This window comes from Passer domesticus, chromosome 4, assembly GCF_036417665.1.
Source record: "Passer domesticus isolate bPasDom1 chromosome 4, bPasDom1.hap1, whole genome shotgun sequence".
Taxonomy (NCBI): domain Eukaryota; kingdom Metazoa; phylum Chordata; class Aves; order Passeriformes; family Passeridae; genus Passer; species Passer domesticus.
Genome location: NC_087477.1, coordinates 52,544,207 through 52,569,202, shown reverse-complemented (window position 1 = coordinate 52,569,202; position 24,996 = coordinate 52,544,207). Strand labels below are relative to the sequence as shown.

General features: G+C 39.8%; 1 protein-coding gene across 7 annotated transcripts in view; it reads right to left on the bottom strand.

The window, feature by feature from the left end:
* Window positions 1-24,996, bottom strand: part of SNX25 (sorting nexin 25) — a 95,395-nt gene that overhangs the window by 66,901 nt on the left and 3,498 nt on the right. For 6 of the 7 annotated variants that reach the window (XM_064417892.1, XM_064417897.1, XM_064417893.1 and 3 more), the window contains exons 1-3: window positions 21,873-22,587; window positions 10,361-10,445; window positions 2,509-2,725 (exon numbers count right to left, since the gene is read on the bottom strand). In XM_064417892.1, coding sequence (XP_064273962.1) covers window positions 2,509-2,725; window positions 10,361-10,445; window positions 21,873-22,319 — 749 coding nt within the window. In that variant the 5' untranslated portion in view covers window positions 22,320-22,587. Of the gene's footprint in view, window positions 1-2,508; window positions 2,726-10,360; window positions 10,446-21,872; window positions 22,588-24,996 lie in introns of those variants that run through there. The other variant, XM_064417899.1, reaches the window with a different exon arrangement.

The window sequence follows — 24,996 nt, the reverse complement described above, 5'->3', positions numbered from 1 at the left end:
CTAATAATAGAATTAGAATATATAAAACAAGTGATGTACAATGCAAATGCTCAACACCTGCTGGCTGATGCCCAGCCAGTTCCTGAGCAGCATCTTCCAGACAGCTTTTCACCTAATTTATATGCTGAACATGACACTGTATGGTATGGAATATCCCTTTGGCCAGCTGGGGTCTGCTGTCCTGGCTATGTCACTGCCCAGTTTCTTGTGTTGCCCCCCCCCCCCCTTTCTCATACTGCCCCATACTGGCAGGGCAGTATGAGAAGCTAAAATCCTTGGCATAGCATAGCATAACACTGCTTAGGAACAACCAGAACACCAGTGTTATCAACATTATTCTCAATCTAAATCCATAATACAGAATCCATATCAGCTACTAGGAAGAAAATTAACTCTATCCCAGTTGAAAACCAGGACAACAACACAGAAAATAATTAAAGGCTTCCAAGCTAGAAGTAACATACTTTTTAGTTCTCAGTCTACAGCTTAAAATGTCAGCAGGTTCTAGTATAGTAAACTCCACAACTGCAGGCAATTTGTACAAAACTCAAATTCCTGTTAAAACTACAAATTCTCTTAAATAGAAAACATTATCAGAATATTTGCTGTGCTTTCAGGTTTATTATATGCATGCTCACATCACTCAGTAGCACAAATTCCACCTGTAGTGTATGAGCACAATGTCACCTTTCTGCTGACTTTGCCTGTACATAGCATTTAAGCTGTCTCTCCATCTGCTAAGAAATGGTGAGCCCTGTCCAATTTCCATACAGCCCCTGGACTTTTTGAACAAGTTTGGATGAGCAACATGCACATATTCTAGAGTTTTACATGCATCATGCAGCATCATGTTGCTGATCTGTCAAGCACATTAAAACCAGACCTTCCTCCTTGTGAATTCACAGCCTTGCAGTCTGCAAAAAACAGCCACTGAGTCCAGCTCCAGCCTCTATAAATTGTTCAGTTAGAGCTGTTGGGCTGGTTTGCTTCGTTTTTTCCTAACCTGCTATTACACTAAAACTTGATAGGACTTTTTTCATTCCCATATTAATGCAGCCTGTCTTATCCAGAGTTAAGGTGCATTTATTACTACCAAGGGAAAAAAGTTAACAAGAACCAAAATATTTTATTTTAGTTCTGCATAGTGGAAATAACAATCCAACAAAGACCAGAGGAAGTGGTCACAATTCTCAGCAGATAAGAAACCTCACCAACAATCAGCATGAATAATACTTAATACTTCTGCAATTCTAGGTCCTACATTCCCAGTTTCAAACAGAAAAACATTCAGATTTTTAAAAAAGCAAACCCTCCCCCCCTCAAATAAACCAACAAAAAAATTCAACTTCCTCATTCTTTAACTGTTCAAATCAATTTCTTCCCAAAAGCAAGCACTTTATTCTGATTGAGGACAAGTGCAAGCATGATACTTAAAAATCAAGGAGCACACTTAGCAGTTTTATCTAAGATATTTCTACCTCATTGCAGAGCTAAAAGAAAGTAGTACCTAGAACCCACTGCAAGATCTACTGAAAAGCACATACACATTAATTTCTTATTTTCTTGAACATAACCACCCTTTAGTGTCTTTTCTTTTTCTAAGCATTAGCTTACATAAAAATTAGCTAGGATTTACCACAAATGTCTTCTAATACAGAAGAGAAAGAAGTGTCAGTGGTAACAGATTGATCACTGACAGAACACAATTGTTCTTTTTTGTCTGATGGGGTGTCAAAATACATGGATCTAACTGGAGGTAAAACAACTTCACAGAACAAAATGTACAGTCTAAATCTGAATGACCAAAGCATATTCCAATTAGAATAACCAAAATGCAGGTAAGTGCAGATACAAGTCCAAATTCCATGCACAATTAGACAGTGCATTCAGATGTAGGAGCTGCATAGGCTAAGATTTCTTATTTGCAATTACAATTTGGGTGGAACTCTAGTGTTAAGGGCTTTTTCAAGTGAACAAAGAGATCCTTGCCAAAGAGGAAATTTATGAAATTAGCAAGATAAGCAGAGAAAGAAAACACAGCCAACAATTTTTTTACTAGAAAAATCTTGTTACTACAGGACAAGCCACCTACAGAAACCACAAGGCTTGGCCTCCCAGGGCTAGAAGAAATGGAAAACTGAATGGAATCGCTCCTGGTGCTATTCTGGGAAAGGTGCAAATAACTATCTTGTCTATTGACCGCACTGACAGTGGCCCTTCTTTCCACTGCATATTCACAGTACTTTGCAGGAACTGCTCACACAGCCCACCTCCTACTGTGATCAAAGGATTCATGGATTAAACTGAAAAGAGTAGTGAATCCAAACTTATACAAAGGAGTCCAAGTGTTTCTTTACAGACATCCTGAAGCCTGCTTGATCTCCAAAACTGGTAATAAGCTTCAACTATTTTATTAGATTTATACACAGTCTTCATCACCTTGATTTAGTACATCTGTAAATGAACAGAGAAACAGAAAAGTCCAATGAACTGCAGTTTTGTTTTTACCTGGCATTGGCTCCTTTAAGGTCACAGAAGTGCGAGAGTAAAGCTTTCACTACATCATTGCAGACAACTTTAACTACATCAATGTGACTCAGCCTCTGTCGCAGCTGCTTGGCAATCTCCCAAAAGTCTTCAGAGAGCAGCTGGTACAGCTGCCCCTCATCTCTGCTGAGTTGCCCATACCAGGACAGGATGTAATCTCTATAGCTGTAGTCAAACACTGAAAGGAGAAACAAAAGAATAAATAGCAAAAACTGCAAAAGAACAAGGCACACCAATATAGGAAAAATGTAATCCTGGACCCTTCTGGAAAACTACATGGGTAATAGGCTTCACATCAACTTCTTACCAAAGAAAGTCAGGCTGGCAAGGTTACAGCAATCTGCACCTAGCAGGTTACTGCAGGTCACTTTGCAAAGCAAAGCCTTAAAGTGGATTTGCTCAGACAATCAGGTTACCAGCTACACACAAACCTCAGACTAATACCTGTCCTCTCAGCTGTGGCTTTGGTTACATGAACTATCATATAACCTGGCTGTGTCTAAAATGTCGGAGACTGAAGGCAGCATTTTTTGTATAGGAACTGAATAGTCTTCATTCCAAAGTCACGGCTAAAAAGGGGAGGTGGTAATATTTTTTGATTTCCAAAGACATATACAACACAGAACTCCACCACAGAAAGTACATTATAGGATCAGAAGAGCTAAGAGAGTACAAGTGGATTAGTGAGACCACATGAACTTCAAAAATGACAAAGCATTCCAAACCATACCAACAGGCAATAACCAATATTACTGTAACTGAAAATCCCATGGCAACACTGTCTTCTACCATTCTGACTTTGCCTTTTGGCATTTGTGTGTCACCAGTTTTACTGATGTTTCACTCCAGCAAATGTCCCTGGAAGTCTAACAGAGCAGGAGGTGTTCAGGGAGAACACATGAACTATTTAGCAGTTGCAATGAGATGGGGAAAAGCTGGGGTTTTAAGAGTCAATTTGCATCGACCAGATGCAAAAAGGAGGGAATAAAATCATGTGCCTGGTAATTTGAGCAACTTCTTTACTAAACAAGCTGGTTTCAAACTTTCATATCAAAAGTCCATCTCATTTGTCAGCATAAGCCCACAGTGCAAAGTAATCATAAGACTCCATAATTTCTTATCTTGCCCTTTGATAGAAGCTGTTTTTTTTGGTAAATTATGTAAATTATAAAAATCTCCCTGGCACTGGCAACAGTAAACTAATAGCATATTAACAGGACACCAGCTTAAATATTTTCACCTGCCTTTTCAGGCAAAACTAGCAAACCTCAACCAACATAACCTTGATGAAAACATTTCCAGAGAAACTGCTAAAACTGATTAAAGTTTCTAGTCAAATGCTTCACAAGCTGGTTTCCTCAAATTTATAAAGAAACTGAATCACTTCAATGAGTATGCTGAAATATATAGTTAAAAGCCTTTTGCTAAGTCATTTCAAGACTTTTTAATTAATAATTCAGAAAAAATTCCACAATTCTGTAAACAAATAAATAACAGGTTTGATTTTTTTTCCTAATCCAGGAGAGATAAAATTATGCAGAGCCATACAGCAGGAGAGGAACTTCCAAAATACTTTTCTAAAAGTATTTTGAAATATACTGAATTTACAAAATATACTGACTATATATGTGGTAAGAGTTTTCAGTGAAATATTTAATCTCTAAATGAAATATTTCACTGAAAGCTCTTACCCACAAATACTACAGAATGGTAAAAACAGTTATAAACACATAGTGGTCTTCTGATAAGGAAGCAGAGGAATAATCTGTCAAGACACCACAGAACAGAGGAAATAGCATTTTAAAATCTGAAGTTTTATTACTTATCTCAAGTCTTCCAACAAAATACACTAAGAATCTATTTTTCCACAGCTGTCCCCATGTCCTTCTGCAGCCACCTTTTTTGTTATAGCTTAGTTACTCTCTTCTGTTGCAAGGTCTGAAATGCTGTGGAAAGCTGACCACAGCACAGATTCTTCCTTTTCATCTAATCCATAAGAGACCAATAATTTCTCAGTGCTCTTGCAGCACACTGCATTGTGGTATTTTTTAATCTGCATCACTGGCAGGTAGTGACTTCCCAGATTTTCTTGCAGACACCCTCTCTATTCCTTTGCAAGGGTGCAAAGTAGCTATTTCTTCAGCCTCTTTTGCCCAAGAGGACAAGCCATGGTATGGAGCAGTGGCTCCTACAGAAGTCTATTCAACAAAACTCTGCAAAGCAAGAGCACAAGAGCAGAACTTGAATCCCAATCCCTTACAGACATATTGTCTTTCAGAGAAAATCTATTCCTAATGACTGTTAATTTATTACTTTTTAAATAAACTATAACCTAATAATTTATATCATATAATTATATTATCTTACATAATTATTCTAATTTAATAAAATATAACCTATTAATTTTTAACCAACTCTGCTCCAAAATGAACTCTGTTTCCAGTACACTACATAATACATTCTTTTTGATTCCTTTTAGCCACTCATGAATTCTGTCACATATAATACAAAAGAGCCACAAAATCCATTGGCAATATCAAGCTAGAGACAAAAGATCATGAATCATCAACAAAAATCCACCATGCAATTATGAAATATTTCATTTGTGTTTAACTCTGCCAGTTACATACTTTAAAGACCTTTAAAGGATTACACTGCTTTAAACCCTATTTTCCTGCACCTGTGTTTTACAACTCTTACTTGACACGTCTTCTGTAGTTTCCTTGTCACTCCTGAACTTCGTTGCCCTTCCTGCATCACAAGAGTGCTGTTCTCTATAAAATTCAGGGTTCTTTAGAGCCCAGCATGTATGTCCAAGTGAGCAGTGAGACAGCTTTTAAAAAAATAAAATTTTTAAAGGACACCAGCCACAGACACTAAGAGCAGCCAGTTTAAGACTGGGTAAGACACTGCCTTGTGTCATCCAGGCCATGGGGTGCAGCTGCTACTTTAGTTTCATGCCCATTGATGCAGCTGGTGCCTTCTCAGCACTCTAAGGAAATAGAGAAAACAAATGTAACAATTTTATAGAGAGCAGCTTGCTCCCTTAAGAGAAGAAATCTGCTCATGCATCTATTCTCATTATTTTTATACTACATGTTCTCTAAAACATTGAAAGCAACAGTGAGAAGACAAGGAAGAAATAAAAAAACACATTCAGGACAGAACATAAAACAAATTTATTCTGATCAAATCAAATGCAGTGACCACAATAGTCTGGTGCAAAATTGTAGAAACTTCTACTGGCTTTCCTACATTAGTTCAGAAGATCCAAGTCCCAAGTTATTACAATGTGATTAAATGCCATTCTCATGTGAAATTGAAGTTGAGCCTGTTCAACTACTCTTTTTAAACACTGTAAACTAGAAGAGTGTTGGGAGCAGAGAGCCAGAAGCTTGTGTGGAGGTTTAGTGAGGACACCCCTCTAGACCCTTCCCTCATTTCTACACGTCCTACAGTAACTGCTGTCCCTTTTTCTACATTCATTCATTGAGAGCTTCAGTGGCACCACCAGGGTCTGCAAGTCAGACTGGTTTCAAAGCTGCAATTTGCAGAGTTTCACACTAGACAGTTTTTATATTGCTAAGATTCATTATACAACTTTATTAAAAATAAAAAAAATCTGAATAACAAGGATTAAATGCCCCCTCTTTTTCTCAAAGCAATATTAAAAGAGAACATAAATATTCTATGCAAATGCAGACAGACTTCCCAGTTTCAACAAGAAGTAACTGTCCTTTCCTGAAAATCCTGGAGAAGCCACAACCACTACATTAATTTATAGTTAAATCCAAAACTCTCCTGTGACTGTATGAACAAATGAAAAAAAGATATAGCTACAACACTGCCTTGAGTTGTCCTAGAGCAACAAGTATTAGAATCCATAAAAGACAAATACAAGGGTAATGTGAATTGTGTTAGGATCCTGCAGGAAGAAACCACCTTCAAAAACCCAAGCATCACTACCAGAATTCTGTGCTATTACAACACTAGATCTAACATGCATGATGAGGTTATAATAAGCTATTCTTTTAGAAAAATACTTTCAATAAAAAACTAATAGAAAAAAATGACAGATATATCACAGCCAAGTACCAAAGTACTGCTATAGAGAAGTAAATGCTAAATGCTTATTTACTTCTTACAGCCATTACCTTTTCTCCCAGCCAAAAGCCAATTCAGACCCAAAAAAACCCAAGCAACAAAAAAACAATGACAACAAAAACCTGAAAGAAAATTTAAAACACCTACATTAAGGTGGATTCACAATTACTAATAAAATTACTAATAAATACTTTGAATATTCAGTTTTATAATTTCTAAGACATTAACATTTAAATTGAAAGAGATGAAAGCCATTTTTCACTTATTGTATTTTAAGTTTCATTATGTTTTAGCTATACAAGAGGATGAGGTTTTATGCTTATTAGCTTTACAGAAGTTGCTCATGGACACTAGATCTTTACTTAGACCATGGTGTAAAAGGCTGACAAAATGATGTCTAAATGCCAACATTTCAGTGACTGTGAATTAGCAATAGTGGTTTGAAGATATCAGTGCTCTTCTAAAGTTTGTGTTTGGAAAACCACTAGCATTTCTTGGTTTACTTCCATATTCAAATTCTATGAAACCGACAGGTTCAGTAGGCTAGATGCTGTCATTGTGCATGGATGAATCAGCCCTGCGCAAACAGAATCCCTGACAGGGTCCCAATTCCTCAATCTTTGGTCCATTTTTATTAAAATTTTCCTGGCATTTGTGTCTTTACTGGTTTTTTACGCAGAAAAAATCTTGGAAATATATAAAGAATAGAAAAAAAAAAAGTGTTAAAAATATCTAGGAAATGTAGTAAAATACAATCAGACAAGTTTATGTCCAAATAATTTTCCACATGTACCCTTTGCCAAGAGTTCTTAGCTTCAAGTGTTTGAATCCCAATAGCACAGAGAACATAAATTCAAGTTGGTTTGCGGATATTGTGTACCAAAAAAATTTGTTTTAAAGGCTGTTTTTTGAAAAAATAAAAATTAAAAAAAAAATTAAATAAATCAACTTTTTAAACCCACCAGCTTTTCAAATAGAGAGCAACAGGAGTTCTCTTCTAAAAAAACCAAATTTCAACAGAGAAAAAAAATTAAAAATAAATTTAAAAACCACAACAGCTTTTCAAATAGCAGCACCAATTATTTTTCTAAATATCAATATGCACATATTAAGTTGGGAAATAAGACATAGTTTCTCCCAATCTTTCTGTAAAGGGAAGTACAACCTTACATCCCCAATAGAGGTAGATCCTAAAGGATCAACACAGATAGGCAAGATCTAATCCAGAGAAAGCATCTAATTAAATACCCAAAGTATTTCCAAAAAGGTCACCTCAAGGCAGGGTTGAAGGAAGACAACCCACTCCAAAAGAAGAGATGGCTCTCCAGCAGGAAATATTTTAAGATCTAAGAAACAGGTGAATTTTCACAGCAGAACAATTCCACCAGCAGAGCTCTGCCAGGATTTGAGCTATGGCCTGTTCTGTTTTACTTACTCAGAAATGACCCGGTGAAGCAGCTAAGTGATATGAAGACCATTCTTCTTGGCACTACTAAAACTGCAGAGACAACGACTGACTGTGAAAAACAACAAAAAGACCGCAGGACTTGGAGCAATAAAAGCAGAAAATGAAATTCAGTTCCTGGGAGGCCAGCTACCCCCAGCAGATCAATCTCTTGGCAGCTGCAGCCTCCACCCAAGCAGTACACACTGTGCACAGCAGCACAAGAGGGACTGGGCACAGCCTCTCTCAGGAGACATCTTCCCACACTACTGTGTGGATGCAATCCAGACAAGCAACAGGGAGCACTAAAGGGTATTTGCAGAAGTGGCTTATCTTCTCTTTTTGTAAGGTAAATGAAGGTAAAACAAAAATCAAATCAATCTCTCAAGAGAAAGCATGAAAAGTACTGAAAAAAACATATTTCAATCTTAGTTACTCAAGTGCCACCAGCTGAAAAGGAGACTTGGGGTTGACAAATAAAGGCCTTTTTTTCTGCCACACTCAACAAGGAAAATCTCTTTGTAACCTTACACTTGTTCTGATTTTGAACACTTAGATTGCATAAACCGCAGCACACTGTGGCAGGGCCAATTCACAGCTTTCCCCCACCCTGTATCTACAGCTAAGGCAAGTATCCTAAAATTAATAATAAAGCAGCACTCTAAAGCATCAACCTGTTACACTGCTCTGCTCTTAATGGAAAATAACAAAGACAGGGCAGAACTGTAAACCAGCATATAGAGTTCATTCTTGGTGGTGTTAAGTGAGGCACACCATAAAAGGATGATTCCAAATAATTTTATTATGGCAAGACAAGAAGCTGTACAAGACACAGGCAACTATTATCATCCAGTGATCATCACAGGAAAACCCCACATCCCAAAACCTCAAGAGGCACTAAGAGTCCAAACTGGTCCCCAAGACTGAAACCTCATTACAACTGAATGTGTCCGAGCTAAATGAATAAGGCTTTCTAAAGCATTTTGTTGAGTAGTACATTACACCTAGACAGCAAAAAGTTGTCCAAAATTCCTGGGATTTATAAAAGCTTTAATCCTAATCAGTGCAAGATTGGAAACAGAAGTACAGATGACATGTTTTATATTACTAGTAATAAAGTTTTATTTAACAACAAACTTGGGGGGGAAAAAAAAACCACAACAAAAAAACCACCATTCACATCAAGACAACTACAAATTTCAGAACTGTCACAGGCAAGAAGTCCTGTCTATTTTCACAGAGACTGATCATTTTGTGCTAACAAAAACTAAACTATTGCTTTTGGGATTGCATTCAGTATTTCCAACTGAAGATGACTCAGTCACCTTTCAAAGCAAAAACACTTTGTATGGTAGAGCAAAAACTACAGTCTCATCTTTGTCAAACTGCAAAACAGAGAAGTTGGCTTCATCACTTAGGCCTGGAAGAAATAAAACAAAATCTGACAAGTTTGTTCTCCAAAATTCAGCATGAGAATGGAGGGTAAAAGCTACTCTGAAAAAACAAAATAGCAGAAAGGCATGAGCTGTCACAGCATAAGGTACTTAACTCTGAAAAATGAATCATTTAAGTATTAGTAACTTTCTTCCAGCCTTACTGAGTAGGGATGGACTCATGCATCCAACTCAATGACATAGGTAGGTAGTGTTCTAATTTTATAATTTTGCTACATACCCTGCTAATAGCTATTCATAAAAATAACTTTAAAAACATAACAAGTTGTCATAAGACAACCAACCCATTTAAAGCAATGATAATTTTCAAAGATACGCTCCACTTATGAAAAATACAGGGAAAAGTGCTGCAAAGCAATCTTAAAGGAAAAAGTATTCAAAATTAGATAAAATATTTACAAAAGGCTAACATACCCTATCAGTCAGAAATACAAATGTTGATTTTAGATTCAGTTTTAATGGCAAGAATTGCACTGAATGGAAAGACTATATGCAAGAGTCTACAGGATTTCTCAGTTCAGGAAAACCCAGTCAAGAATATTTTAAGTGTTACCCCTTTGCTTTGTGCATAAATATTAAGAACTGTATTTCAATGTATTTCTGTAAAAAAATAGCCACTACAGTGATATCAGTTTAATAACAAAAGCAACATCACATTACTTACTACAGTGGATTTCTTGAGAAGATCTTGCCATTATATTTTACATCATGGAAGAAACCAGGGTCATATTCTAAAGTCTTGGAATTTTGTGCAGTTATGGTTTGCTAAAAGGACAAGAGATATTCAGACTCTAATGCACCTAAGACTCACCTTCTTTCAGTGCTTTATCCATATTGTGAGAAATAATCACTCTCCTTGATTGGATTGAATCATGAGAGCTTCCAGACCAATTACTCTGAAATTAAAACAGAACATATGTCATAAGAGGAAGAAATAAACTAAAAGTTACAGAAGGAATAAAACTGGAATTCAAGGCAATAGTACTTTATCACTTGGTCTTTATACAAATATTGTCACCTCATATGGTAAAACAGAGGAGTGTCAATTGGCTATGAGGTTATTATACATTAAGCACATATCAATACTTGTGTATCACACATTGTACAACTTGCAAAATTATCTTAAGTTACTTTTTTTGTAGAAAAGAGCTGTATTCACTTGCAAGACAGTGCACTGAGGAGAGGACATGCATGTAACAAAACAAGTGGAACTCTTTTATTCCGTATTTCCACAGCAAATAGAACATTTTTATAGCCTACTGTGACAATGGACTTTGTTTAGCCTTGTAAACTACTTTTATAACAAAAGAGAAGCCTTTAGACTGCCTACTGTAATTTTGGTTCATATTCTTTTGGGCTTCTTTCTTCAGAGATACTTCTGGCCCCCTGCATTTTAAGCTGCTGTCCTATACAAATATTTATCTTTATTGGAGTATTCACTCCCACACTGTCCAAACAGGTGGGCGGATGGAGAAACATTTTTCAGGGTACAAAGAACAGTGACTCATGATGTATTTATATAGAAAAGAGTATAATTCAAAACAGAAATAGAAACTGTTCCCACTGTCAATCAGCATGGAGCTCACTCTCCATCATAAGGGGAAAGCACTTCACAACCATCCCCATCCCTCCAACATTCACTACACAGAGCACAGGAAAGCAGCATAAATGTCAAGTAAAAACACTGTTTAATGTTCTTATAGGTAATATACCCTTATTTCAGCCAATCTGCAGGCTAATACTCTGTATTTTGGTTTAATGTTTTTTGTCTATTTCAGAAACATACATGTAGAGTCTAACAAAGTTCATCTAACAGAACCTCGATAAAGCAGTCTATGCACTATTTTAACAGCACAATAAAGCTTTTCAGGCTCACTCACACCTAACACACAGCAAAGTGACTTGGAAAGTCATGCCTTGAGTGCCCCCTGCCCACAGCTGACTTGTTCCACCTTTTGGATGAATGCAGCAACACTCCCTAGAGTTCTTCCAGTCACTATTCTGAGACCACGATTGTGGTCTTTCAGCTGATTTCTTCCCTCCTTCACACCACTACCAATGGCAGGAACAGCAAGACTTCAGCACATTTGCCTCCATTTGCAGTCCCCTCTCACTATTAAGACCATAGTTAATGAGGTGTAAGAACAGAGAATTTAGTGAACCGTTACAGATTTCCAAGCCCCTTTTTTTGCCCTGAACACTGGTAAAAGCTTCAGTCATACCCAGCTAAACACTAGGAAAAAGTATTTTTTCCTCTTTGTAAGGTCACCTAGCACTATTTGTAAGGCTCCAACACATCATCTCTGGCTGCTCATGTTATCACACTTCCTCAACACAAAGCTGTGTTAATGCCAGTCACACAATTTCTTCAGGAATTTTCTGCTTATTTGCAGCAGGAAACTGCATTATTTAAAAAATTAAAAAGAGAAGACTCAGAGAGACATAAAATACCCCAAGTACCTTAGGGGAAGGGAAAACCCAATTAAACAAACTCACTCAGGTCTTTCTATGAAGAAAGAACTCCTAAACATGAGCCAACAATCCTGACTCAAGATCCATGCTCGACACATTCCATCTTCCTTAACACTCATGCCAGCTTGGGTATCCTACAAGGCTCATCCTTCTGAACTGAGCCCTACCAGCACGGAGGTCAGTGACCTCGAGCTGACTGAGGCATCTACAGTTGCATCACATGCATTGCAGGAAGCATTTTCTATGGCCTAAAGCACCAGTAAGTGCTCCAATGCAGCGCTCACCAAATTACTCCTTTCAAAACTAGTTTAAACACAAGTTTAAAAAAAAAAAGAAAGCAAGCAACCTTCAGAGGGGATCTGTAGCTGCAAGAAGGTAAGTAGCTTGTTCCACTATTAACCTGTAATTCTGGTTGGGTTACTTCATGTTTAAGTAATAAACTTCAGGGAGACCTTACTGCTGTCTCCAACTACTGAATGACAGGATACAGAGAAAAGGGAGCCACTCTTGTTGCAGATGCACAGGACATTAGGAAGCATTGCAACACAGGAAATTCCCATCACAAGACAAAACTATTTTAATCCTGAGGCTGCTCAAGTATCAGAATAGGGGTGCTGCCAGGCTGTGGAGTCTCCATCTCTCAATCTTCCTCACTCTGAGCAAGAGACTGAACTAGATGTCCTCCAGATATTCCTTCCAACCTGAACTATTCATGATCCTTGACGACCCTTCAGAGAGCTGTTAATTCATTTAATTTCATTATTAGTAATATATCAGATCTAAAGGTGTCTTGTCTAAAAGAACCGATCATTTTTTCTTCCCATTTTATGAACTTGCAGAATCAAGACTTAAGCCTTGTTACTTTAGGTTTGCATTCAAAAAGTACCATTTCTGTGACAATACTAGTGATGAATTAATTAAATAAGCAGGCACTCCCAAGTTAGATGACAAATGGCAGCAAACACCTTAAAAACAACAGTAACAACCTGGTAACACAGATAACCAACATCTGTGATAACAGAAGGATTTCAGGAAATTCACAGTCCAAGCTCGGTTCTAACAGCTGAGAGAATGAGAAATACAGCATATTTTACTGAAAGACTTTCTTCCCACCCCTGACTCAAGTCAGATGGAGGGCATATGTAGAAAACAGTCCCAGCTAGAAAGCTTAGATTTGAATGTTTTCACATTTTTCTTCGTGTCATTCATTTAAAGAAAAATGGTGTTAGGCTTCATGAAATAGTTGGCATAACCCCGACTGAGCCAAAACCATTTGTAAATGGATTTAACACAGTCAAAGCTCTAGTTTTGATGCTCTTTTATGCAGATTAAAATCTGGCATGTTCCTCTAAATCCTGACTTGCACTATCACAGCCCTCAATAATTTAATTTTTTCAATTGGTATCAAGACAATTGGGTTCCTGTCTGTAGATTTCATTGGTAAGTAATGACAGAAACCAGACTGAAACAAATAAAACTCAACAAAAGGACTTGAAGGGGTAGGGGTGGAGAACACTTTGAACGTACATGCTAAAAATGAGGTTGCTAACAAACAGGGAGGCCTGTTTCCTGCAACACTTCAAATTTTCCTCAGTTTTGACTTTGCTTACAGACTGAAAAAAAGGATGTGTGCATTTCCTGTAGACTTCTGAACAACACTTATGGTTTGATACTTTTGTAAACTATTTAAGATTAAGAAAACAACAGTCTAAATGGGTCAAGAAAAAAAAAAGCCTGACACTGAACCTGAAATTTTGTCCTAGGTTCTGTCTCCTACAGATACAAAAATTAAGTACATGTAATTTATTGGTTTAAACTATATAAGTAATTTTAAATTAGCTCTGAAGACAACAATAAACATTAAATAATAAAGAATTAAGAAATTATTTCAGCAACAACACTCAATAAATGGCAAAGCACAGAGAACATGGGAGTACCTTCCACTATAAAGAAATTCATTTGCAACACTTGGTATCAAATGCAATTTTTAAAACACAGCACAGAAAGCCAGGCACCTGCTACGGGCACACCACATTCAACCTTACTCTGCCATGGAATTAAGACCAGAAGCAGAGAAAAATTTACAATTATTCCTATTACATTAACCTAATTACAACAAAACTAGAACAGAGATCACAACAGATTCCACAATATAAATGGGCTTGGTGAATGAAACAGTTTAATCACTGATCTAAAAGGGAAAGACTGCATCTAATTCAGCACACACAAACTAACCAGTAACTCATAGTTACTTGTTCCTCCCACTGTTGCCCTATTAACCTTCCTCTTATCTTTGTAAAACATACATTAACATCAGACTGGACATGGATAACAAAGAGTCACAACCTCAAAGAATACTTCACTGAATTCTCCATAAATTCATATTTAACAGATGTGGATAGATGTATTCTTATGCACATATTACTTCATACAGATGTTCTTATCCAAACATTATTTCAACTAATGATGCAAAACCAAATTCATCACAAGAGTTAATATTTTTTAATTTATACTTATAGCCTATTTAAGACTACAAGGTAAGTATGTATGTGTCACAGCCAACATTAACAGATACCATAACTACTAATTTAGAAGTCAACATACTTAAAGCATGTTAATCCTATTATCTTATGCCTAATTATCTCAGTAATTATTTTATGATATCATCTCATTATTTCTACTAATAATGGAATATGTAAACTCTGTTTATCAGATGGGGATCTTCAGTCTTAGCTGTACCATGTTTAAAACTGGTAAAAGTGTAGCAGTGTAAAAACTTTATAATCAGAACTTTCTTCACTAAGATTTGACAGAATACCAGACAGATAAGAATATGAAAATGAAACATTTCTCAGGTACTACTTTCATTCCATCAGTACAGCCAAGAAATAATTGGTAACTTAGCATTCAAATCACTGCTCAGCAAGAAATACAGCATTACCCTGTGCTGGAATTTTTAATATTGCCATCAAAATAAAGTCTTAAATGAATTCTCAAGGTACAGGCATAGCCCCAATGTATTGAACATTTCCACACTCTCCTCTTCTGTAAAAAGAGATGACGAGAACCTATGGTCTATACTTCAAGGCCAAAAGAGCCATATGGCATGAAAACTCAATTGCTGGCAAGCCAGAAAAGCCAGCACAAAATCATGCTTGAGCTGCAGAGTCTCAGCTTAGCAACCAAACTCCTACAAGGTCTATTGCTATACCCTCCCTGCACATGACTTTTCACCATACACACATTTTATAGGGTGTTCTGTGTTTTCAAGAGCACCACAAAAGCATGCCACATGAACCATCATCATTCATTTTATTACCATTAACTTGTTCTGTTTCATTGCACATATTTAATAGGGGAAAAAATTGCATAGAATGACAGGTCAGGAAAACCTCCCATAGACACAACACAAATCTGTTCCCTCTTGACTATATGATTTCTGTATCTTTTTAGCCACTTGAAGTAACAGCTTGGGAGAGGATACAGTGTTCTATGTAACTGGCTCTTCCCTTGAGTAAATTCTGCTGCTCTCCTTTGAAGAGAGCAAGAAACCAAGACTTGGCAACACAAGAGAACTTTACATGACTTTATTTTCAGAATGTTTCTGATACGTGCCTATACTATTTTTTGTGAAAGCATACCTTGAATGCAGGATGTCTCCACTCTTGACCTTTTACAAAGGTTTTATAGCCGCCCTTAGGAGTTCCCTACAAGAGACTTGGACGAAAAGATCTCTATGAGCACACCACCCATCCTTACTGACTCAGCGGAGCTTGGTTATCAGGAGAAATGACCTAGCTCCCTAGTTATGTTTTCAATCATAAAACTCTGCTCATGTGAGAAGCAGTCTCTTCAAGGTAAAAACAGCCCATTCATGGCAGAATATGAGATGTCAATCTAACACAAAGTTGAGCAAATTAAATGTCATGGACAATAAAATGCAGAGGTGACAACAAAGGATCCAATGAAAGGAATCAGAAAGGGCTGCATGACAAGACAAGAAATCTCTAAATAAACATGATGAATAAAAGAAATCTCTAAACATACATGAGGATGAAAAATGCGTGGAAAAATAAATCTGCTCACTCTGCTAAGGAGTTATGGGACAAAGAAGTAAGTGACAGAGTCTGAAAAACATTTAATTTCCTGAGGTCAGTATCCTGTAATAATAGAAGTTATCACTCCAAAGTTACACCTGCAGGTAATCAACATATGCAGTCCTAACAAAGTTCCAATTCTGAAAAGGCTTATAAATCCCAAATTATAACAGATGTTCAACAGATCCCTAAAAATAAACTGTAACCGAAACATCCAAACCACAGGCCCCTACTGAACTATAACAAAACACTTGCAATTCATGCAACGTTCCCTTAACATTTTAAAACATTTATGGAATTGGTAGAAATTGCTAAAATATATATTCATTAATTTAATTTCAGGACTTTCCTAGTAGTAAACTCAACCAGATCATCAAAGGCTCATTGTTGACCTCCCTATAAATGAGACAAAACTAAGAATAAACACATGAAACTCTGAGTTCTGTTAAAAACACACTAAATATATCTTCTCCTTTCAATTCAGAAACAACCCATCAATTAAAAGACTGGCAGTAGATCAGAGTATCTGCTTGCAAGCTCAAAACAGTCTAAAGTGTGACAAAAGTGCCAGAACCAGAGACTGCTGTTGTTTTTACAAAAATCCTGCAATACCAGAGCTCTAAATACCCCCTGTGCAGGCAGAGAATGAGACAGACCATAGAAAATGCTTGGCTTTAGATTTAGAAAAGCCCATAAATGCTTTTAATGTCTTATAAGGCATACAGATCAAAATTTGAAGGAGCTAGGAAGCTTCTCCTCTCCCTCACAGTTTCTCCAAACTACTTATTACCTAAAGAACTCTTTTGCATCCCACTTCAAATTTATGCCTACAGATGGCAAACCTTCCACTTTGCACAGCTACTGGGGCTCCTCCAAGCTTACCTTCACAAGCTTCATCTCATGGCAAAAGTCCAGTAGAGAAGGAAAATAAAACTCTGTGTCCTTTCTCTCTGCTTCCCTCGTGTTCTTCACAAAGGGCAGAACACTCAGCTTGACTACTATGACAAATATTCAACCTCAGTTAAGTTGCCATCACATTTGAAAGATTGGGACCATTTCCATTTCACTACACATCCTCCTACAGCTTGGATAAAAAGCAGTACTATGTTCCAGGATCCAGATATTTCAAAGACAACCTGATCCAATGAAAAAAAGCTTTACCTATGCGCCCTCCACTAATGACAAATTCACAAAAACAGACATTCAAGGATGGAACAAGCCTTTAGGAACATAAAACATGATCACATGTAGTGTGATTTGCCTTTAGGGCCATAAAGGGAAAGTGTAAGTTTACTCATTCAAAACTGAGAGCAATTAAACTGTAGTAAACAACAGTGACCAAATATAGCAGGAGATGAGCTTTAAAGAAATACTAAAAATAATCAATAACTGTTAATTGTAGGAAAATAAAGACAGGACATTAAAATCCATGTACCCTTTTCACTGGGAAAAAAGCACATTTACTATCCTTCTGGTAATGCTGCAAACAGACTGGGAAGATACTTCTCTATACAGAGTATCATTCACTTAATCTGAATTTAAAATGCAATACTTAAATCTAATAAACTAATCATTGTTTTTTGCATTATTTAAATGAAGGTGATAACCCAGCTCTCTATTACTTGGAGCTTTTGCTTTGAATTAGAGTCAAAACACTATGCTGAAAAGAAAACCCCACCTCTGCCAGTTTTTTTGGCAGAGAAACAACTCACACAAATGTGGGAAAAGTTTTCCTTCCCCTTCCCACTAACTTGGTTAACATGGTTCTTCACATGAGTCAAAGCCATCTCCCCCTACAACCACACAAGGTAAAAGGAGTTTTGGAAGCAAATTCGAATTTTGAAGGGTTATAGGTTCTAATCCAGGGCTATCTTTGCTATGAACAAGTCCACTAGTACTTGAGAAGTGAAAACCCCCTTTAAAACAGACATTCTCACTGTAGTACAATTGGGTCATCCTGCCTTTTTGCTGCCTTGCATTTTGCTGTTCTCCTCCACCACAAAGCCATCTTGTCCTCAAGCTCCTGCAAAGTATTGAAAAATACCTGACAATAATATAATGTACAATTTCAAGGACTCATTCAATGCCTGTTATTTCAATATCAATAGAAACTATTTCAATATAATCAGTACCTGCAAGTACTTAAAATATTAAGTAAGACATTATTAGGAGTTGCCTGTACACCTCTCATCCAATGAAACGGAGATCTTTATTTGGAAGCCAGGAGCTGCCCAGATAGTTTTTGTGAACAGAGCTACAGAAAAAATATAGTGAAAGCACAATTTATCAGGGGGATATAAATCACGTAGCTTGCTTTGCAATTCTCAGCAGATTTCAAGTGTTCTTTCTGATATACCTGACTTCAGAAGGAAGTCTTCACCTTTCAAGTCCCAAAGGAGTTACACAAAAAGTGGACAAAGCACAGCTTTACATTCAAGAAGCTGGCTTCTCTAGTTGCAAGCTCAAGCAAAATGAAATATACATATATATATATATATATATATATATATATCTTACTCTTCTGAAATCCAAACCTGCAAAACTGCCCTCCCTCACTCATATTCCTCACTTGCATGAACAGGTCCATGAAAATCAACAGCACTGAACTCTCACATGCCAAGTGGTTGCCGAACTGAGAAGGTACAAAAAACTCCCTTTATTCAGCACAGCACGAGGGACTCCATTCAACTTCCCTTTGAAGTTGGTCAAGAGTACTCCCACTAGCTTTCCAAGAGCCGAGTCTCACTACAACTAGAGTAAATATTTATTCCTGAATACTTACTATTTCCTCATTTGTTAACCCCAATGTGAAAAACCAAGGAATGAAAAGTGAATTGTCTAAATTATGTATATAAAACACATGAAGAGTGAGACGCCAGTCATAAGGCTTTTACCTTACATTTTTTCAGTTATAAGGCCAACAGGTAGCTCTTCCTTATTCTTGAGGAAAAGAAAAAACAAGGCTGAAAAAAATTATAGCTTTACTATCATCCTACTACTGGCTCCCAGAAGAGACAAAAGGATCAGAAGGCTCTATGAAAAACCTGTGTGTAACAACTGAATGATAAAAAGCAGTGTAAATGCAAATGGATGTAAAATTAAAAGACTAACTAAATTAGAAAGTTTTAGTGAATGGCCTACCTTTCTATAGGCCGCCTATCTAGACAATTTATTTTCCTCACCTGCATTTTGCTGAAGCTCCAATTAGAAAGTCTGCTACACATATACAAAAATCACGTTCAGAAAAACTCTTCAAGAAGCTTTGCAGTCCTGAAGCCACTTTGTACCAGAAAGAAATCAATAAAACTATAAATTGAAGGTATGAGAAACCCAATTAAGATGCCTGGCATTACATCTTCTAAATAGAAAGGGTAAAATGACTCACTCCTTTTTTCAACATGCCTTTCACGTAAGTAAACTTTTGGGAACAGTGCAAAGAGGGAGGAAAGAAAAAAAATTAATGGAGTCAGGGAGACTGTAACAAAACAGTCCTGGGAAAAGGGTTCTAGCAGGTACTGCTGCCTTACCAGTGGATTGCAAATACCGAATTTCAATTCCCTTCTGAAACAACAAACACATCCCGTAGAGCTACAATAAATGCAAACTACACTAGACCACACAACGCAACAGCAGGTGTGCACTATTTATAAATACAAATCCAACGGATGAACAAAACATCTTCAAGAAAATGCACGGTAACACATCACAAAAAGAAAGTGCAGATGGTACAGGAACAGAAGTGGCTATTTGTCTCTGGACAGTTCTAGTTTCACTGCTGTTCTGTAGGCTTGTTTTTCAGTAGGCTTACATTCTTCACAAAGGAGGATACCAAGAAATTAATCTCTATTTTTTTTTCCTTCAAATCTTGACTTTCCAAATTAAACTAGCTGCATAACAAACCTGAAATTGCTCCTCATTGTGGCAGCAGGGAGATTTTGATCGCTAAATTTATGTATAGATATGTTTGGTACTATGTAAAAGTAAGTTAACTCACCCAGTTGTTCAGATAAGTTTAAAAGTACATAAATGCCACTGGAGCTATGGCATTAACACTGAAACATTTATTCTTGTAGATCTCAAAGCAACAGGAATTGTTGTTTTGATAATCAATTGATCCATCTACAGATTTTTTCTGTTTGGTGTAACATAGCTATATGGCCAAAAACAAAAGCATGTAGTCATTTACTAGAAGGCACTTATGCACCTAACACACACTTATTACCTAGCACTCCTCTGACAAAAAACAGTTGAACAATCCCTAGCTGCACCCACCTTTTTCTTATCACTTTGTGCATTACACCTTCTTACTTCTCACCTTAATACTTATACACGTTATTCTTTACTTCCTTCAGAAAGCTGAGTGTGATGTTCAGTGTTCAAAGAAAAGAGGTTGTTTAAAAAAATTCTACCACTAAGACAAAATGAGTATCAGACACAGCCACACATATATCCTGAATGCACCTTTGCAAGTTGTATTATTCACTGAATTCAACAACCCCTGGCCAAATGATCCCTACTTGCAACAATATTCTGCCTGCTTCCATTAAATGCAGACCAGGAAAAGCATATTCCTCCCAAACACGGGCTCCTTCTCTCCTAGTTCAAAGAATGAAGGAATAAACCATTACTACAGGTTGTTAGCAATTTGACTGAAAAGACAGAAAGACAACTGTTTCAGCAAGTGACTGGTGTTGGGCTCCCTGCCCTGGCAGCACCCGCTGTGTTCTGCAAGCTCAGCTGCAGCCCCATTAACACGTGACAGCGTCACTTACTGCTGCCGAGAAGGGTACGTGTACCAAATGTAACAAAGTGGGTTACCAGAACAGCCAGGCTGCACACCCAGGAGACACAAATTCCCTCCCTTCTCCTTCTTAGAGTGCTCTCAGGTATCCTGACACTGTGTAAATCGCATTTATACAGTACAGTCTATTGCTGCAGCAGCTCATGTGCTAACACACCTACAAGTCACCGTGAGGGGCCAAGGGCTCCAGGCCAGAGTCATCAGCTGTAACATTAAACATCGCATCCCTGTGACCCACTACAAAGCAGGAGTGTGGGCAGAATCTCAATTTTCAGCAGTAGTTTTTCAGGCTCATCTAGAATCAGCTCCCAAGCACCAAATGATGGGGAACAGGGCTGTGGATGGGAGGAAAGTTTCCAAATGCCTCGTGCTACCACTCCCATTCAGAAGAACCCGAAAAATACTAAGCTGTGAGCTACAAAGAGCTCATGAACTAAAACATTCTGGAATATGTACAGAAAATGAAATTGTTTCCCTTTTGCACAGAGCTCTGCAACGGCTTGAGTACAAAATGGCCCTATGATAACACTATCTGAAGCTGTCCAACTTCAGAGAACGCATTAGAGGAACACTAAGCTGCCTCTTCGACCAAATCTGTCTTTTACCAGTGACATTTCAATGGGAGGAGCAGAAAAGGATTTGAGACACAGCCACCGTGGAGCGAACACACTGAACCACCTTGCCAGCATTCCCGCAATCCGGAGGTCTCTTTCGCAGCAAAGTGTTGGTTTTTCCGGCGCGCCTGATACCCTCCAACACAACTTCTGCCATTTAAAGCCCCGTGGAGAGGCAGAGTGCGGGCAGGCTCCTGCGGCGGCGGCAGGACAGCAGGACACGGGGTTCGGGTGGCGCGGCGTTCCACGGTGGAGTGAGAGCCGCGCCACCCCCGCCCGCCGCCGGGCAGGGAGGGCGCGCCGCGCCGCCGCCCGCTCCGCTCCCCTCCCGCTACTCACCCCCGCGACCGGCCGGACCGGAGCGACGGCGGCGAAGTCCGGCGGCGGCAGGCGGCGGCGGCCGCGGCACATCAGGACGATCAGGGTGCCCAGCGCGGCGGCAGCGGCGGCGCAGCCCACGTAGAGGGCGAGGCGGAGCAGCAGCAGCGCCAGGCACGGCGGCCCGCCGCCCCCCGCCTCGGCCCGCTCCTGCCCCAGGTGGACGACAGACACAGCCAGGAGCCCCAGTCCCGCCGCCAGCACGAAGCGGGATGAGCCGGGATCCTCGTCCTCCTCGTCTTCCGCCGCCTCCTCCTCGCCGCCGCCGACCACAGCGGCGGCCGCCGGGGCGCTGCGGCGGCGCGCCTCGCCACCGGGGCCGTGCGAGCCCAGCGGGCCGGGGGCGGCGGCCCCCGCCGCCTCGGGCTGCCCGGCCGTGCTGCTAGCGCTGTCGGCACCGGGGAACATGCTGCTCCTGGCGCCGCTGGGAGCAAGCGCATCTCCCGCCGCGGCAGCCCCCTGCGAAGGTCGCCGCTCCCGGGGCCCCCCCTCTCCTCCGCCGCCGCCTCCTCCTCCTTCGCCGCCCGCCGCCGCCACTGGCACCGCTGCGGCCGCCGGGGGAGCCGGAGCTCATGCCCAGCGGCAGGAGGGTGCGCGGCGGCCGGGCCGCTTTCTGGCGGCAGCGCTGCCCCGCGCTGGGCGGCGGGAGCCGAGCGCCGTGGCAGCAGCCGGGGAGGCCCCGCCGCGCCGCTCGGTGTCCGGCCGGGGAGGGGGCGGAGGCGGGGGCGGTGCCTGCCGGGCGGGCGGGCCCGGGACATGTGCGCCTGCCGCGCCGCCCCACGGCGGGGCCCTGCCCGGCCGGACCGCTTGGGACTGTGTCGTGACCCGGGTCCTCCGCTGTGGCGGCGTTGGAGGCGTTCCGAGGCACTGGCCAGGAAACGGGTACGCTCGGACGAAGCGAGGGGAATCCCCGCCGGCTGCAGTGCGGAGCTTGGCTCCGCGGAAAGCTACGGAACGCCTCCCCGCCGCGGGGGCTGTAGCACGGACGGCGGCGGCTGGGCCCAGAGAGACCCGGCATGGTCAGACCGGGTCATCGAGACCCTAGCCAGAGCTCAGGACAAAAGCCTTGGCGTGCGGCATCTCAGAGATCCGGACACCCTCCTGAGTCTGGGCGGTATGCACCCCTCTGCCTGCTCCCCTCTGATCAGCCAAAGGAAGTCATAAATTACTGGAGTTCAGAAATAAAAGGTTGATTGAACAGTGATGAAAATTGTACAACAGTGGTTCTAAAAAAACCACAGCCTCACCACCCCAACAGAAGCATGCCAGCCCACTTGTCAGTACCCTCCTTCCATTGTATGTTTTATATCTGTTTGTGGTAGATCTGAGAACAAGTTCCTGGAAGGGCACAAGGCTTGCCATATTTCAGCTGTGCTTGGGACACGTGTTCATCTTGCCATACGTGCGGCACAGCTACAGCTCCACCAAATTTCTCAGCTCATAGCAGCTACTGAGCACAGCTGAATTGAGAGGCCTTGATCTCTTCAGAGTGTTGTCTGCAAAAATCAGCTTCATTACCCAGTGTGCAACAAGGCAATAATTACACACTCAAGAGAGACATTAACTACCTATTTGTTGTGCAAGCCTGGGTGCTCAGTGGTCAAGCATACCAAATATCAAAACTTTTTACTATTTATACATCTTAGCAAACAAAGGAATCAGTATTCATTGTCTACAAGTTCCATAGTTGTCTTATTAATTAGTATTGTATCCTCCATTGGCTAATGATTCTCTCGTTTCCAGTGCTAATCAGTCTGTATGCTCAGCCTTCTTTTGATTTGGTGGATTTCTTGGGTCAGTGGTCCTTGAATCTGTGGTTGTGATCTCCCTGTGCAGGAATTACCTTTTATCAAGTTTGAATGATTTCAGCACAATTGCTGAATTGGGTTTATTGGTTTCCTCCTTACCTTGAGAGTTCTGCCAAATGTCCGTGTGTCCCATAAATTCTTCGTTCTTTGTGCCCACCATCAGTGGTACATCCTTTTCCCCAAGCCTTGTTTACCTCACCCTAGGTCTGTGATCACTAAAGCATATCAAACTCTAAACGTTAACAATGCAATTCCACCAACAAGTAATTTGTTTTTCTAACACATGGACATCACTTTGCTTTTTAGCTCTCTGTTTCAAGGATTACATCTCACTTCTTCTTGATTAGTCTTGAAAGTATACAAAGATCAAACATAAAAGAGCATCCTTTCTTAAGTGAATTTTTACATATTCCACATTTTACAAGAGTAGGAGTAAATGGCAATGCATTGCTTACAGAAGCCAAACTATGCAAAAGTAGATTTACAGGCGTTTACTAATGGGCTTCATTTTAAGAATAGATACCTATAAACTCTATAGAAGCATTTAGAGATAGAAGTGTATTGGTGAGCAGCTGGTAAGATTGCCACTGCTCTGTCAGTTGAGGTGTAAAAAAAAAAAGCCCTGAATTTTACTTTTTAAACACAGTTATTGTTGCAGAGGTTGGAGTAGTGATTTATTTATTTGTTCTCTCCAAAAAAAGTTACTTCAATCAAATGAACTCCACTACTCTACTAGCCAGATGAAGAAAAGAAACAAATACCAATGCTCTGATCTTGTGAGTGTTTACATTTCCTTATAACTTCTACAGTGCAATAAAGCAGCATCTATAAAACCAGACACCAAACTTCCCTGAGTGTCTGCAATGCTAAGCAAGCCAGGACACTGAGCATGAGTAGTGCAGGTGTCCAAAAGTCTGCTAGAGCCCTGGAACAGCACTTGTAATAGGGAATTGCGTGTCAGTTCATGGTGCAGAACTATAATGGAAACGGGCACAGAACAGCATGGAGCTAGTCAGGATTCTGAGTTACAACAAATGTTTTACACCATCACAATATTTTCTAAGCTGTTTCTAACCTAACTCACAGTGTCTGATGGTCTGGTGTCCATATATACTTGCCTGTGTGTATTAGAGGTTTGCAAAACAATGTATTTCCTCTCAAAATCACAAAAAAGTGGTTTTGAAGTGATTTTAGGGCTCCTGTTGGTCACTTATCGAAGGAGACACTGATCCTTAACCTGATCCAAAGTCCTTACAGTAACTTAGTCCTTAGTAAGA